Source organism: Polypterus senegalus, chromosome 3, assembly GCF_016835505.1.
Source record: "Polypterus senegalus isolate Bchr_013 chromosome 3, ASM1683550v1, whole genome shotgun sequence".
Classification (NCBI taxonomy): domain Eukaryota; kingdom Metazoa; phylum Chordata; class Cladistia; order Polypteriformes; family Polypteridae; genus Polypterus; species Polypterus senegalus.
Genome location: NC_053156.1, coordinates 140,358,302 through 140,375,965, shown reverse-complemented (window position 1 = coordinate 140,375,965; position 17,664 = coordinate 140,358,302). Strand labels below are relative to the sequence as shown.

The 17,664-nt window shown below is 39.5% G+C and overlaps 1 protein-coding gene across 2 annotated transcripts in view; it reads left to right on the top strand.

Moving 5' to 3' along the window:
* The first annotated feature begins 3,445 nt into the window (after window positions 1-3,445).
* Window positions 3,446-17,664, top strand: part of casp8ap2 (caspase 8 associated protein 2) — a 42,243-nt gene continuing 28,024 nt past the window's right edge. The window contains exons 1-3 of one of the 2 annotated variants that reach the window (XM_039747982.1): window positions 3,446-3,534; window positions 4,637-4,695; window positions 12,594-12,693. In XM_039747982.1, coding sequence (XP_039603916.1) covers window positions 12,639-12,693 — 55 coding nt within the window. In that variant the 5' untranslated portion in view covers window positions 3,446-3,534; window positions 4,637-4,695; window positions 12,594-12,638. The remainder of the gene's footprint in view (window positions 3,535-4,636; window positions 4,696-12,593; window positions 12,694-17,664) is intronic. The other variant, XM_039747983.1, reaches the window with a different exon arrangement.

Here is a 17,664-nt window from a genome sequence, read left to right as displayed (position 1 = left end):
AAATCGTCTGGATGACTTTGATTTATGCGGGGACTATTCCAGTTCAGCGCGAAGATGATTCTTCATTTCGTCATTTCGCACACTTCTCGATGGTCCGGGACTTTTCGGGTGATATTCTATATATTAAACTTAATAAAGTATAGCGTAATGAAAATTGCATTATTAGATCTGGACCACCCTATAGTAAAAGGTTTCGGGTCCCTTGTGCGGCTGTAATGCAGGCGGTAAAACATGGATGATTTAAAACACCAAATTGGATTCACGCTATGCCCATCTCCAGTTGGTTCATTCCTGGACTGGATCTATTGGATACTACTTCCCAAACCATCGCGTGAAACGATAAAAAGAAACAATTAAGCCGGTTTACTGAGAAAAGATACAGCCACCCCATCTCCACTCTTCTTTGGGCACATCACTCTTCTTGGCACTGCAACGGCTGCACCATTTTATTGTCAAAATGTTTTATAGGACGCATATGGCATTAAAAAGTAACATTATTTAACTGTTTAAACTTCTCGTGTATATCAAAGTAAACCTAACCGTTTGCGATTGATAATAGGTTGTCCTAACTACATAAACAAATGGAGTATGTACATGTTAAATAATTAATGAGTAATTGCAACGTGAGTAAAACGATAAAACTAACGGTGGTACAGTATACCTAAATGGGTTTCAATAATGTAACTAGTGATATTAAGGCTCACTGCCTATTGGGCTCGGATGGGGTGATCCGTAAAAACCTTCGTCCTCGCTCTTTCCTTACCAAACACAAGCCAAACTTGTTAGCTTTTACCAATTTTTCACTGTAAGTTCCGAAGGGGGACGGGAGGGTAGCAGGGGCATCCAGCTTTTGATTGATGTTTGTTTTATCTATCTGTCGCACGCCTTTCTTCAAGGCGTCTTACAAATATTACTAGAAGGCACAAGGATTTTAGAAGTTCATTATAAGGTACACATCCACATGGGTCACCGGATAGTATCTTGCCCATTGTAACAAGCCATTTTAACATGTTTTTTTAATAATCGCTCCATTGACAATAAAACAACACATAACGTCCAGTCACTGTACTTTCTTTCTCTTACTCTAAAGCGTATCAGGACGAATCGGCTTTTAAATAATATAGATACATTTACGCACAGTGATACATTACTGCCACCTTCAGGTGTGGCGGAGTTAACGAACGTTTTCATTACGTACACTTTAAATCAGTCCCGTCCAAATACAGTATTACCAGGTCAGTAGGAATCTGGACCATGAGAGAAAAACATGAGGAAAGAGCTTCATTGTGGCATTATGGGTGGAACAAAAATACAACATGGAGCGAAATCTTAAAAATAAGTCTTTTTAGGTAACGTACACCTTCCATATTTTTACTTACCCACAGATGATTGATGAAAGCATAATCAGCAATAACCACCATACTGAATCCTGCAGCAGCCACCTTTTATTGCTCTGCCTGCTCATCTTGAAGCTCATGTATAATTGGCTAGGGGTTGGAATGTTTTTTGGTTTGATGGCTAAATGCCTCACCAGTTTGTTTTTTCCACTTCGATTCAGAGTTCCAACTAAGCAAGAAAGCAAATCCATGGCTGTGATTGGCTTAGAGAGTTCTGTGAAGTTGACATCTTATTGTCACAAGATTAGAATCAAATCTTTTTCGTTTATATCAGTGTAACAATCATCATTTATAATGACAACTACTAGGGTGATGTACTGTGTTAGCCATTATGTATGAGAAGTCCAGGAAAATTACGCCTTTTATTGACTAACTAAAAAGATTACAATATGCAAGATTTCGCGGCAAATCAGACCTCATTACATCTATCCTGAAGATGGGGCCTGAGTTGCCTCGAAAGCTTGCATATTGTAATCGTTTTAGTTAGCCAATAAAAGGAGTCATTTTCCTTAACTTCTAATGACAACTACCAAGGCATCAATGTACTGGTCAAGATTCAGCAGTAAATGGAGTACAGAACCACAGTTCACAGGGAGTCTCAATTATTTAAATGATTACTTTTGCGTTTCTAAAATGTTTTGCCTTGTAAAACTCTACTTGCATATTGTATTTTGAGCTAAACACTGTCTTTAAGTTATCCAGTTTTTAAATGAAACTCTGTATACACCAAAGTATAACACCCTCTCTTTGCATGTTTACAGTGCTGTTTCCATCAATTTTCCTAACACACTTATTCCAAGCAGGATCATGGAGAAGGTGGTGGAGAAGCTATTCCAGCAGGAATCAGGTGCAAGGAAGGATCAGTCCCTGGACAGGGTGACAGTCCTATTACAGGGTGAGCACTCACGCACATGGGCCAGCATGGCAATGACAATTCACCCAAACCTGTATGTCTTTGGATTGTGTCCGTCCTGTCAGAGGTTTATGTTTAGTAAGTTAATGAAACTTTATTGTCACTATAGAATATATTCACTGAGTGTTTTCTTTAGCGTGGTTATTTGTCAAGTAACATTTTTTAACCTGTGTTGGCAGACAAAAGGCGACTGTTATTTGTGAATCTCCTCCATGTAGTGCAAAAACATGACATTCTTATGCAGATGGCATACAATAATGCACATGAAAGTTTAAAATGATTTCTCATTGGAGTTATTTAAAAAATAATATAAATATAGCCTCAGCTAGTTATTTATTTACTCTGCCACATAATTTACTTGATTATCACTGAAGAACCTGGCAGTCAGCCTTAAAGATTCATAATATTATTTATCTTACTCTTTATTGAAATACTATTTAACGAAAATTATAAAACCCTGTGTAATTAAATTGTGGCTTTAAGGATTCTCTCTCTTAATTTGTATGTGTCAAGATAGCATGAAAGAATCAATTTTAAAGAAACACTTAATACAGAGTGACCCATTGTAGGTTTATTTATTATAATATCTTCCCTTCTGCGTTTTTCAGCAAAAGATTCCTGTGAAAAGAATTTTGAAACTGTGATTAATGCATAGCTCTATCTTCTCATACACATAATTCCTGACACAGTTTCTTGATTTTTATATTCATATAATGTTGTTTACGTCGGACATATTCAAGAGTACTTTATCATACATGTCTTTTAACTGTGCCAGTTCTGCACAGACTATCAGCGATTTCGTTTATAACTATAACCACGTTCCCTGCAACTTCTAAAAATCATACTGTACTAAGCCTCAACTACATCATTTCCAATTTAAATGTAGATTTTCCAAGATTATACAAGGTCTTGCGCTGCCCTTCCCCTTTTCTAATAAAAGAAAATTTGCCATTAACTTAGGGCATTAACAACTTTACACGGTTTTACAGACTGAAGTATTTTTTTAAAAATGTCCGTTCAATCAAATGGTGCTTTATTGACACACTGTAAAGTCAATTTCTCCGCCCAATTATATTACCGGAAACTGCATATGTTTTCTCTTTAGCAGACCGCGGGAAAATGACGTTATTTCCGCAAGGAAGGGTGCTTGTATTGGCGCGGTTGGGGGCTGTAGAAGAAAGCAAAATTGAATTGTGGGCGACTGAATTTCATCTTTTGACAAAGGTACGATGCTCTTTAAAAAGTATCTTTTCATATAACTTCTGGAGCATGGCTGTATTTAGCAAATTTGGCGTGCGAAACACCCCTCTTGCTCCTAAAGATCACTTCAGGCTGTCAGATGGGGTTTTCGAGACCCCAGTAGAGAGTGTTTACGTGTGGGGCTTCATTGCTCTTTAATTTTTCGTGTGTATATATCTTTAACAAAAACGTCTTGCTTGTTTTTTTTTTAGCAAATACAGATTATCTTAAAGTAATGCTTATTTTATGTATTCTTTCTAAGGGTTGCGATCGTTCAGTCAATTGTCGTGCGTTTAGGTTTCTTTTTGTTGGAGGGTTTTGGGTGGTTATAGTGGGCTTACGTAGCACGCAGCTGAACGGTCACACGCCGATCTCTAAGATGTCCAGACTGTTAGCGAAGGTTTTCCACATTAAACTGGTTCATCATCAGCTTACAATTTCAAATTGGTTCGTGCACACATACTCTGAAAGAATGAGGTCTAATATGCCTTATTTAGAGTAGTAATACGTCTGTTTGTTTCTTTTAACATTAGAACAAGTGTGGCAAGAAGGGGCCATTAATTTTTTGGATGTTTAAAGTGTGCAATTGAGCAGTACAGCACCTTGTTTTTTTTTTTTTGACACTTTATCATCGGGTTACATGTATGCTCGCCACGTAGAAATGTTTTGCCAGTCAGCAAATGTACATAAATAAATTGGTTATGGCCATTTGTTTTCTTAACCTTTTTGCTTGCATGCATACATTTAAGTAGTTTAACACCAAGGGGTCAAATGAGCCATCTTTACATGGAAAGACACAAGAAGATAAGGATAGTGTTTTATAGTTTGTTAATGCTTTATATTCGTCCTTTAAAAAACTGGTTGTGTTATTTTCACTAATACAAACTAAATGACAGCCAGAAAATGGGATATGTTTGAAACATGCACTTGTTCCCCTTTGCATTTGGAGAGATCTTAACACCATGGCTAGTGGTATCTGAAGTAAGGTTTGTTATAAATGTCAATTTTTTTTTCTAAAACTGTAATAATTTCTGAATCATGCCATGCAAGATACAATCAGTTTTCTAATATTACATTTTCTTCCCAGAACTCAGCACACAGTCTCAACGGAAGTGTCTATGTGAGAAAGACCCTGTTACATGTTCAGTATGTGTTAACTTTTTTTTTTTTTTTTTTAAAAGACCTGTTTGAAAACTTTCTTGGAATTGTATGCTTCATAAATTGTAGGAAAATGGTTTGATTATATTATTGATTAGAAGAAAGATGTGAGAATTCTGTCCTGAGGATAAAATCTGCACAAGAGCATGAGTCTTTGGTGACTAATCTACATATATAAAATACTAAGGGTTATCCATCCGTCACACAAAAACACCTGAACCCCTGCACCTTGAACATTAATCTTGGCCTTAACTGAGGACTTACAATGTGTATGTGAAATGCAGCCTACAAATTGCAAGTAGAGGCTACCTCAGCCACATAATTTGGCTTTGGTCATTCCCATGGAAAATAGCTGTGTGCCAGGGCTGACAGGAAAACAACAGAGGCACAGGTATGCAGCATTGCTGACAGGAAAAGAACCGCTGTGATGTCTACTAACAGTGAAACACATTGCTCAGGCTCTCTGATCATTTACATCACAAATGTGTGTATAACAGCATGAGGCACAAAAGAGGTTGCCAGAATGACCAGCAAAGATGTCAGAATAACCAAAGCTTTAGGTGCCATAACAGTTCTATTATTTTTCCAATATTGGTAGTATTGAATGACCGCCAGCACTGCACTTCGAAAGATTATTCAAGAAGGTACAGTAATACATGAGAAAGACGTGAATAAGAACTACATATAAAAATGACTCGTGTTGGTGATGATACAGCAGCACATCACGACATGTCAAAAAGAAAAGTATGAATTGAAATACCTTGTCTTCAAAGCAGGAGAATTTTAGTGCATAATTATTTGAATCATGTATAATTAGAATAATAAAAAAAACAGAAGTTTTAATTATCACCACTTTTATCCCATTACGGAGATAGTTAATAAATAGATTCATGTACAGTTGTGTTTGAAAATTTGTGAACCCTTTAGAATTTTCGATATTTCTGCATAAATATAACCTAAAATAACATCAGATTTTCATTCAAGTCCTAAAAGTAGATAAAGAGAAACCAGTTAAACAAATGAGACAAAAATATTATACTTGGTCATTTATTTATTAAGGAAAATGATCGAATATTACATATTTGTGAGTGGCAAAAGTATGTGAACCTTTGCTTTCAGTATCTGGTGTGACCCCCTTTGCAGCAATAACTGTAACTAAACATTTCTGGTAACTTTTGATCATTCCTGAACACTGGCTTGGAGGAATTTTAGCCCATTCCTCCATACAGAACAGCTTCAACTCTGGGATGTTGGTGGGTTTCCTCACATTAACTGCGCGCTTCAGGTCCTTCCACAACATTTCAATTGGATTAAGGTCAGGTCTTTGACTTGGCCATTCCAAAACATTAACTTTATTCTTCTTTAACCATTCTTTGGTAGAATGACTTATGTGCTTAGGGTCGTTGTCTTGCTGCATGACCCACCTTCTCTTCAGATTCAGTTCTTGGACAGATGTCCTGACATTTTCCTTTAGAATTATCTGCTATAATTCAGAATTCATTGTTCCATTAATGAAGGCAAGCCGTCGTGGCCCAGATGCAGCAAAACAGGCCCAAACCATGATACTACCAACACCATTTTTCACAGATGGGATAAGGTTCTTATGCTGGAATGCAGTTTTTTCCTTTCTCCAAACATAACGCTTTTTATTTAAACCAAAAAGTTTTCTTTTGGTCTCAGCCGTCCACAAAACATTCTTCCAATAGCCTTCCTGGTTTGGCCACGTGATATTTAGCAAACTGCAGACGAGCAGCAATGTTTTTTTTGGAGAGCAGTGGCTTTCTCCCTGCAACCCTGCCATGCACACAATTGTTGTTCAGTGTTCTCCTGATGGTGGACTCATGAACATGTACATTAGCCACTGTTAGAGAGGCCTTCAGTTTCTTAGAAGTTACCCTGGGGTCCTTTGTGACCTCATCGACTATTACACGCCTTGTTCTTAGAGTGATCTTTGTTGGTCGACCACTCCTGGGGAGGGTAACAATGGTCTCGAATTTCCTCCATTTGTACACAATCTGTCTGACTGTGGATTGGTGGAGTCCAAACTCTTTAGAGATGGTTTTGTAACCTTTTCCAGCCTGATGAGCATCAACAACTGTTTTTCTGAGGTCCTCAGAAATCTCCTTTGTTCGTGCCATGATACACTTCCACAAACATGTGTTGTGAAAAGCAGACTTTGATAGATCCCTGTTCTTTAAATAACACAGGGTGCCTACTCAAACCTGATTGTCATCCCATTGATTGAAAACACCTGACTCTAATTTCACCTTCAAACTAACTGCTAATCCTAGAGGTTCACATACTTTTGCCACTCACAAATATGTAATATTCATTCATTTTCCTTAATAAATAAATGACCAAGTATACTATTTTTGTCTCATTTGTTTAACTGGTTTCTCTTTATCTACTTTTAGGACTTGAGTGAAAATCTGGTGATGTTTTAGGTCATATTTAATGCAAAAATACTGCATAGAAAACTCTAAAGGGTTCACAAACTTTCAAGCACAACTGTATGCTTTGTGAGCACAATGATGTTACTGGGTTATTATCATTAAACTTGTAGTGTCACTAAATTGTAAGAGGAGACAAAATAATAGCTTAACAAATTGCTTTGGGTTGGAAGCTTTTGATTTATTCTCGTGTTTGCGTCGGACACATCCACAGAACCATCACTCTGTTTTCTAAATGGTTTGTACAGTTGATGTTCAAGGGGGATAGCCACATGCAGTGCATGTAGGAATGTGTGCACTAGCAGTGCGAACAGCAGTAGAATGTAAAAGTAGAGGAAAGTTTTGGATGAAGTGGGTATTTGGCATATATACACTGGCAATTTAATGAGTTACATAATTTATTAATACCAAATTAAATTTTATTTAGTGCTTTGAAGCACAAACCACTGTGATTATGCCAGTTATCAAGGTGGGCAAACAACATTCTTCATTGCTAAATATAGATATGCAAATACAAATTTGTGTTATTTGATTGGTATTTGAAGCCAAATTAATGTTCATTCGTAAAATCAAAATAGGTATGTTGGTGAGTATAATGCAGTCTATCAGTTAAACTGCAGATCCAGTTAATACTTTAATTCCAGACAAATATACAGGCTAAGCAATAATACAGTCTGATCAGTCATATAAGATACTTTGATAAACAGCTCAACAAAGAGAATTTTAATGGAGTTCTGAAATAATGGATTAATGTGAAGCTCACAAAATTGATTTCACGCAGGAAATCTAAATCCAATGTAAAAATAGAGGGTCAGATTTGAAAAATATTTTGTAACATATGAAAACTGAATCCGTTTGTTTACTCTGTTATACATTATTGTGTCTTTAACCAGCTAATTATCTATCTATCTATCTATCTATCTATCTATCTAGCAAAGCCCTCACTGACTCATTAATAATTTTCCCACTTTCCATATAGGTGGGAAAGTGAAATTTCGCGTGCTCATTCCTTGTAGTTTACTTGCAAAAGTAAGGTATGTTTCATGTCCTATCGCGCAGACGGGTGTACCCCCTAAACTGTATATAAAGATAGGGGAAACCCCTCCTCATTATTTCTGCGACTTCCAATATACGTAGAAAAGCCAAATTTCCCATGCTTATCCTTTACACTGTACTTACAAATGTTACTTATGTTTAATTTCGAGCCGTGCCCCGTAACAAACTTTCGAAAATACGTCTTCTTATTGGTGGTTCTCACCATAATACCGTAAGGAACTTTCAAAACTGACCTCTCCTTTTGGCGGTTTCATTCCTTATTTCCGTTAACAAACAATTTATTTCACGGCAGAGACACACAAGGGCCACACTCGGTCCCCCTTGCTTTTTCCGCACGCCGGCTGTCCGCGCACCTACCACATGGTTGGCTTCCTGCCTATATACATTAATGACATCCCACGCTCATTTGCCTCCTCACTCACTTCCTTACTTCAGCTGTCTGTCGTGCTCACTGCTCCTGTCTTCTTTACTCCACGGGTTACTGAAGGGTGGAAGGACTGCTCATTCTTCTTTCAGGCTTCCTCTAAACCACCCATACTGATTTCCCCCATGTGTAACATATCCAAGCAGAGCACCATGGCGCAAGTGCTGTGTGATTATAAGCCTATTACAGTATATGGGATGAATACATTATGGCACGCAGACCAGGTGTTGAGGCTTTAGACAGGACACTACAAGACATCAGAAACATGGTAAAAATGAAGAGAGGCTTGATAGTCTTGCTGGCTGGAGACTTCCGGCAGACCTTACCAGTTGTCCCAAGAGTATCACGCGCCAACGAAGATAAAGCATGTCTGAACTCTTCATACCTATGGCCTAAGACTAACGTTCTTACCTTAAGAATAAACATGAAGGTTTACTTGAACTGTGACAAAAAGCCTGAGAGTGCGTTGCTCTCCTCGTCAAAATAGGCAATGGTAATTTACGAGGGATATCCAGAAAAAAAGGTCACAACAGCTGTTAAAAATCGAAAAATGAATATATTTCAACCACATTTACAGGGTATGTTCCAAAATATGTGTATTTCTCAACATAATCGCTGTCAACTTCGATGCACTTCTTCAGCCTGGGCACGAGCTTTTTTATACCCTCGTCAAATACGCTCCGCTCACCCTCCGAAAGCCACTTCTCCACTGTCTACTTCACCTCCTCATCGTTGGAAAAATGTTTCCCACCCAAGAATTCTTTCAGTTTGGTTTCCACAAGCTGACGATGGATCTCGGCCGCAGATTCGCGACGCAAAGTGAGGAACTTGATGACCGAACGAATCTCGCATCGGCGGTAGGTGGAGCAAATGGCCTCAGCAGAGGTTGGTGAACTCGCTTGCTGTGATGATATTTCACAACTGACTGACGCTGCCCCGGGCTTATTTTGACCGTTAGGACCCCCCTACACGCAGGTATGCCAACCTTCGAAAAAAAAAAATTCCCTGCACCCTCCAGGGCACTTGTAACCTTTTTTTCTGGATATCCCTCGTAATTGAACAGAACTGTAAAATCAATGTTCCTAACAATCTCCATCTCCTGGTGAATACCTTACAAACCCTTGTTGAAAATGTTTACCCCAAACAATGAAATCTGCATCAAATGGACGGCGCATGGTTGAGGGAGAGAGCTAATCTAACACCAAAAAATGACATGACTTCACATATAAACACCATTTTACTTCACCAACTATCCTCCAAAACAAAAACATTTAAGTCTGGTGACTCTGTTGTAGAACTAGAGGACACGGTGCACTATCCAGTAGAGTTTCTTCACACTCTTGATCTTCCGGGCATGCCTCTGAATACTGTATTTTTGAAGGTCGGCCCTCCAATTATGTTACTACGAAACTTACAACCACCAAAACTTAACTGTAAAGGCACCAGGCTTCAGATCAAAATTCAAACTCCTCCAATTTCCAGTAAGGGTCTGCTTCGCTATAACAATAATTAAGTCACAGGGCCAGACTCCAAAAAAGGTCAGTATTGACTTGACACAAGATTGCTTCTCATATGGCCAACTGTACGTTGCATTCTCAAGAGTAAGCTCAGCAGACAGCTTGGTCATTTTACAGCCCGAGGGGCAGAACTGCAAACGTCATTTACAAGATCCTTGCATCCTAAAAATGTGCAAAACTCTTTACAATCATCAAATTCACTCTCAATACTAAAATAAGCCTACGACAATTACATTGACAATCCTATTATATTTTTAAGATGTTTCCTTTTCTTTTTCATAACTTCTGTAACACACTACAACTCCACTATGAGGCGTGAGTATTTTGCTAGTTCAAATATAAATCTTATGATTGCAAATGTTACAAACCCATCAGAGTGATTCTGTGATACACTAGATTTTAAAAGCATGTTTATATTAAAACAGATTTAAAGGGTTTTTTTAAATTTAAAATATTCTGAATTATCTTGATTATTCACTAATTCTACGCTACGGATATAATTATGTGTGAAATATTTTATTGAGTAAGCAGTATTTATTAACAAATGAAATGAAGATTACCAGACAAAACATGAAATGTCTTAGGTTCGTACTGTTTGCAATGAAATAAAAGTCAAAGTAAATTTAAGAATCCCTTTTTTATTTGCATTTTCCATAATGTCCCAACTTTTTTCTGATTTGGGGTTATATCTCTTAGATAAAATAAAGTTCCTTAACCTTCAGAGCACATTCTTTGCACTTCACTGTGTAAAAGGAAGCACAAGACATGATCATAAAGGTTTGGGGAATTGCCCCATATACTGTAACAAAAATTAGGTCGGTCTTTTCAGACATACAAAATCTCAAAATCATAAGACAAAGATGGCAGGTTTGGGGTGACAATATAACAGAATGGACCGGAAATCAGTCGTGATGGTTGCTGGGAAGGCGTGGTGGATTGTGGGAGGTTGACATCATCTTTGGGGGACCAGAGGGAAGAAAGGAACCCGGAAGTAGAGACCGTTGTGTGTTCCGGGTTTTACGGCGATGTCGCTTTGTCTTTTCTACGGGAGAAAGGAGAGAGAGTTGTGCGTCGGGTCTTTCAACAGCTCCCGATGTGCTCGTGCGTGACAACTGGATAAATTTTAGAATGTACAGGCAATTTCACCAGCAAAACCTTTTTTTTTTGTTGTTGTTTTTATCTGCTCTTAACTCATTGCCGCCCTTATAATGGTTTTCCCATTAGGAAGTATTAATGGACAATCTTTTATTAAAAACCATCAATACAACATAGTGAGAAAGAACAATTTTAGAAATAAGCCAGTACTTAACCCAACCAGTTTGTCTAGTCCATTGCCTGTTTTATTATTGTTTGTGGATTATTTTAATATAGGGTGGTTTGTTATATTCTTATGTGCCAAGCTTTGGTATTTATGCAGTGCTAGCCATGGTCTTGGACAGGTAATTGAATAATTTAAAAATACTTACTATCTGAGGTTCTTTCTATGTGTACCTTCTGAGCTTTACCTCTGTATTCATACGTATGTGAATGTCTCTTCACCGGTAATCACTCTCTCAAGCACATTCCCATTAAAACCTGCTTCCCAGTCTCTCATTAATTTCATGGCGTCTTACTCGCCTCCAGTTTGCTTTTATACATGCTGCCTTTGAAGGTGACGTTTTTAGCATGCTTTGTATACCCCTCGTTGTGTGTCTCTTCACACTTTCACTTCCCCTTTTGATCGTGTCACCAGGAACTTGATACACAGACCTTGGTGTTTTACTATATAGTAGATATCTGCTATTGCCGACTCATTAGAAAGGGTAAGGTAGACTCCATCCATGAATTTCAAGTTTTTTTATATAAATGAAGCTGTTTTCATTTTAAAATGCAAGCAGAGATTCAATTTCGACATGTTCCACTTGTAAATTTAGTAGGCTAAATAAGTTTTTTGTTTCTGATTAGTGTTCTACATTTCTATCTAGAAATCGGAACTACTAACCCATACTGTGTTAAGCTCTGTCATGCAGACATCGAGCAGCCATGTTCTTTGTCATATGTATATAAGCTATGAATAGAAAAGTAAGGCTTAAGCAATAATGTTAACAATGCCTAAACTGTGCATTAAGTATTATAATTAAGAATGCTCCTTAATTTAAAATAATGGGTGTAAAAAATGTGATGAGTTTGCACACTGTAGTTTGATATTCCTTTACACTTAAGTAATCTTTAAGTACATAATAATGGTTTAAATATGACTTCCAGTTGCCATTGTGTTTTACTAATTTCCTTTGTTTATTTTCCCTTTTATATTTAAAATGATTTATTCAAGTTAATACATTTGTATTACTGGATTGCCATATATGCAGCTTTCTTTTGTTAGCTGTTAATGTGATAATGAGTTCAATTACAATTAAAATAAAACTTAAAATCAAATTAAGCTATTTTGTTTTAACTTAGAACTCCAAGGAAAACTACATGGATAATTCGTAGCAGTGCTACAGCATGGAAAATGCTAATTTTGAAGACATGTATGGAGATTTGGTCCAAGAAAAAAAAGGTAGGATTTGTGCAGAATTTGGTGTCTTTATTCGTACACTTGCTGCTCACAGCATTGGGTTTGTCTGCCAAACATATTTCATCTGCATAAGTACAAAAATATGCATTATTTTGTCTGTGTAATTTATTTTTATGTATATATTTATGCTATTAATACATACAGTATCTATAAAAAATACAGATGAGTAGTGATTAAAAAGCATTTTTCATGAAGGAAAGTTGTTGACTTGTTAGAATAAAATATATACTCAGCAAAAAAAGAAACTTTCCTTTTTCCAGGACTGTGTATTTCAACAATAATGTTTTAAAAATCCAAATAAATTTACAGATCTTCATTGTAAAGGGTTTAAACAATGTTTTCCATGCGTGTTCAATTAACCATAATCAATTAATTAACATACACCTGTGGAATGGTCGTTAAGACCTTAACAGCTTACAGAAAGTAGGCATTTAAGGTCACAGTTCTAAAAACGCAGGGCACTAAAGAGACTTGTCTACCGACTGTGAAAAACACCCAAAGAAAGATGCCCAGGGTCCCTGCTCATCTGCGTGAACGTGCATTAGGCATGCTGGAGGGAGGCATGAAGGTTGCTGATGTGGCTAGGGCAATAAATTGCCATGTCCGCACTGTGAGACGCCTAAGACAGCGCTACAGGGAGACAGGAAGGACAGCTGATCATCCTCGCAGTGGAAGAGCCCGGATCTCAATCCCATTGAGCACGTCTGGGACCTGTTGGATTGCAGGGTGAGGGCTAGGGCCATTCCCCCCAGAAATGTCCAGGAACTTGCAGGTGCCTTGGTGGAAGAGTGGGGTAACATCTCACAGCAAGAACTGACAAATCTGGTTCAGTCCACGAGGAGGAGATGCACTGCAGTACTTCAAGCAACTGGTGGCCACATCAGATACTGACTGGTACTTTTGATTTTGAGCCTCCCTTCATTCAGGGACACATTGTGAAACATTTTTAGTTTATGTCTTATGGTGTTGACTCTTTTAGTGTTCATACAAATATTTACACATTAAGTTTACTGAAAGTAAAAACAGTTGAAAGTCAGAGGATGGTAGGCTTATTCCTTACAGCTTCCTTACAAAAGTTGAGCAGGAAGCTATTTTTCTCAATTTACTGTAATGGAGTTGAGCTCGAAAGCTGTGGGGGGCGGAGTTTCGTGTGACATCATCACGCCTCCCATGTAATCACGTGAACTGACTGTCAACGCAGGGCATAGAAAACCAGGAAGAGCTCCAAAAAGCGCTGTAGAAAACATGCATTATACAATTGAGAAGGCAGCGAAACAATAACAAGCGAGCGAATGAGATATACAACCATATTCATGAGTGCTGCTACTTCGGAAACAAAGCACGGTGTAAACCTAAAGTTTAAATTAAGTTCATAGATAGGCTGCCGCGGGCGTTTGTCATGCCCAAGGTTAATGCGGGATACAAGTTTAATGAGAGGACGCAGGATATAAACGAGAGTTTTAATCACTTTGTAACTAGATTAAAATTGCACGTGAAGGGCTGTGCTTATGCAAATTCCGAGAGACTGTGTTTGTGGGGGATTGACAGTTAAGGCGGGTGGGGTAGTCACGTCATCATCTCCCCTCCCATTCACCTCATTTCGCTCTGAGCTGAGCTCTGCAGCTAACACACGCAGTGTTACGGAAGTGACTTTGTGACGCTGCCACCAAATGCTCACAGAAAAATCCACAAGTTAATACACACACTGTCTCTACAGTTTCTCCACACTGAATCCTCCAGGCACTACTTACAAAAGATTACATTGACAATCGTGTTACGTTATTTTTAAAATGTTTCCTTTTCTTAGCACAAGCACAGCTGAGAAGCTTCGATGCATGTGCTCCATAACGCGTTAAAAAATCATGCATTTAATCACACTTTGCATTCCAAGCAAAGGGGAACTTCTCTCAATGCATGATTTCCTGGTACACGATTACATTGATCAGCGCTTCCAGATTCATTTTACTCTCGCACCCCCTTGGTTTGTGAAGAAGTATGAAAAAATATGAGGTTAACACAGAAAAACAGATCACCAGTTGAAGCTTTATGAATAATCGATTCGCAATCAATAATTGTTTTGATAAAGCCATACTCGGTGTAATCCTCCTTCCATTTTATAATTTTTCCGCCACTAGCCATGATTAAATGAACGGTAAAAAAGTAAGAGCGAAACGAGGGTGACTTATTCAGGCAGGCAGGCGACAGCTCAATAGCTCGAATTTGGATATAAGTAGGTTCTATTTAGTCGCCAGAAATATCTTTGTTAGGAATGGAAGTTGAATTTAGTCTTTAAATTTCTATGGGAAAGAAAAAGTTGTGCAATGACTACATTTAACTATATAAAGTCAAAACCTGAGTATATAAAGACAGCGTTGGAATATTTCGGAATATATAAAGTAAGCGGTAGAATATATAAAGTCAGCGCTGGAATATCCATCTATTTCCCAACCCGTTGAATCCGACCACAGGGTCATGGGGGTCTGCTGGAGCCAATCCCAACCAACACTGGGCGCAAGGCAGGAACCAATCCTGGGTAGGGCACATGCATCATTTTCAAAACATTAACCGAACAGTGTTTTTTTTAATTTATTTTTTTGAATATGTTTTTGTTCACTTAGTTCAGTTCAGAGTCGTTTCAATCAATAGATTTTGACTTTATATATTCAGGAATGAGTTTATATACTCCCATGTTGACTTTATATAATCAGGAATGACTTTATATATACCGACGCTGACTTTCTATATTCAAGTTTTGACTTCATATATTCAGAAAAAAGTTTTGACTTTATCTATACCGACGCTGACTTTATATATTCAAGTTTTGACTTTATATATTCGGGAATGACTTTATATATTCAAGTTTTGACTTTATATATTCTGACGCCGACTTTGTATATTCACAAAATCAATTTATTTGCCTGTTTGGCACCCCATAGTATATATGTGTGTGTATATATGTACACATGTATGCATGTGTGTATGTGTATGTATGTGTGTGTGTGTGTATATATATATATATATATACTGTAAAATATGCAACAAGAGACAACATAAAGGTTTGGGGTTTCCGGCCCCGTATATTGCAGAGAATTCCACAATCAAAAACTGAGTCAAATTATATAAACAAAACCATTCATATGCGCGACGCCATACTAGGTGTCGGTGGCCATTTTATAAGAGAGGGGCCGGAAGTGGAGGAATGCTGGGAAGGAACCGTGAGGGAGGATGGGACTGATGACGTCAGGAAAGATGGCGGAGGAAGGGCGGAAGTAACATACTGCGGGAATGAGGCTTATGGTGGCGGAACGTCTTTGTTCCTGGAAAAAAGCAAAGGAGAAAGGTTAGTACCCCGCCACTCCCTGCCGGCGAACGTCTTCTGAAGCGTGTTCAGGTCCGTCCGCGGTCTCCCATTCGTGCGTGCGTGACACAACAGCCCATCCCCCCCGCCCCAGCCAAAGACCGTCAGGTCGGGCGGACCTAACCGAGAGGTCGTGGATACGAGAGAGGGCATCGGCATTGGCCTGAAGGTTGGCGCGACGATAAGTGACCGTGAACTTATAGGGTTGTAAGTCCAGAAACCACCTGGTGACCCGCGGATTCGACTCTTTGTGCAGGGACATCCACTGAAGCGCAGCGTGATCAGTCACTAGAGTGAATTCGCGACCCAACAGGTAGTACCGGAGATGGGTAACAGCCCACTTAATGGCCAAGGCTTCCCTCTCCACTGCCGCATACCTGGTCTCTCGGTCCAGCAGTTTCCGGCTTAAGTACATCACGGGGTGTTCGACACCATCGACGCTTTGGCTCAACACCGCGCCCAGGCCTGTGTCCGAAGCGTCGGTCTGGAGGATAAAAGGGAGCCCAAAATCGGGGGTCCTTAATACAGGTGCCGAGGTTAGGGCCTTTTTTAGGTCACTGAATGTGTATTCTGCCTTGTCGTTCCATACCACGTGCAGGGGAGCGCCCTTCTTTGTTAAATTCTCCGAAAGGGCAGCACCCTTGACCAAACGGGGTACGAACCGTCGGTAGTACCCCCCAACCTCAAGAAAGCCTGCACCTGTCTCTTTGTATTCGGACGGGGCCATTCCAGGATATCTTTGATTTTGGAACATTGGGGTCTCACCTGTCCTCGTCCCACAAGGTAGCCTAAATACTTGGCCTCCTTCAAGCCAAAAAAACACTTACAGGGGTTAATGCGGAGGCCGGCTTTAGCTAGTGTCGTGAGGACAGCGGAGACCTGCAATAGATGCTCCTCCCAGGTGCCGGAATAGATGACAACGTCATCCAGGTAAGCGGCACTATAGGACTGGTGGGGCTTCAGCACTCTATCCACCAGACGCTGAAATGTCGCTGGGGCCCTGTGCAGCCCAAGTGTGAGGACCTTGTATTGCCAATGTCCACTAGGGTTGCTAAAGGCCGTTTTTTCTTTTGCAGATGCCGTTAAGGGAATTTGCCAATACCCTTTCGTAATGTCAAGAGTAGTCAAGTATCGAGCCGCACCCAGCCGTTCAAGTAGGTCATCAATGCGGGGCATCGGGTAGGCGTCGAACTTGGAGGCCTGATTCAGACGTCTGAAGTCATTACAGAACCTCCAGGAGCCGTCCGGCTTGGAAACGTGGACAATAGGACTGGACCAAGGACTGTGGCTTTCCTCAATAATGTCCATATCCAACATCCGTTGCACCTCCAGTTCCACTTCAGCGTGTTTTGCCTCCGGGAGTCTATAGGGCCTCTCCCGGACGATTGCTCCGGGGTCCGTGACTATATCGTGCGCAATCAGCGAGGTCCAGCCCGGTGACTCGCTCACTACTTCGGGGACGGCCCGGATTGCCTGGGTTATCTCCTGCCGCTCTAGGGGTGTCCGCTCGTCACCGAGGTTAAGGGCAGACGTGCTAGTGAATAGGGAGAGGGCTCTACAAGTGTTGGAAGACTCCTCCCTGTCCTTCCAGGGTT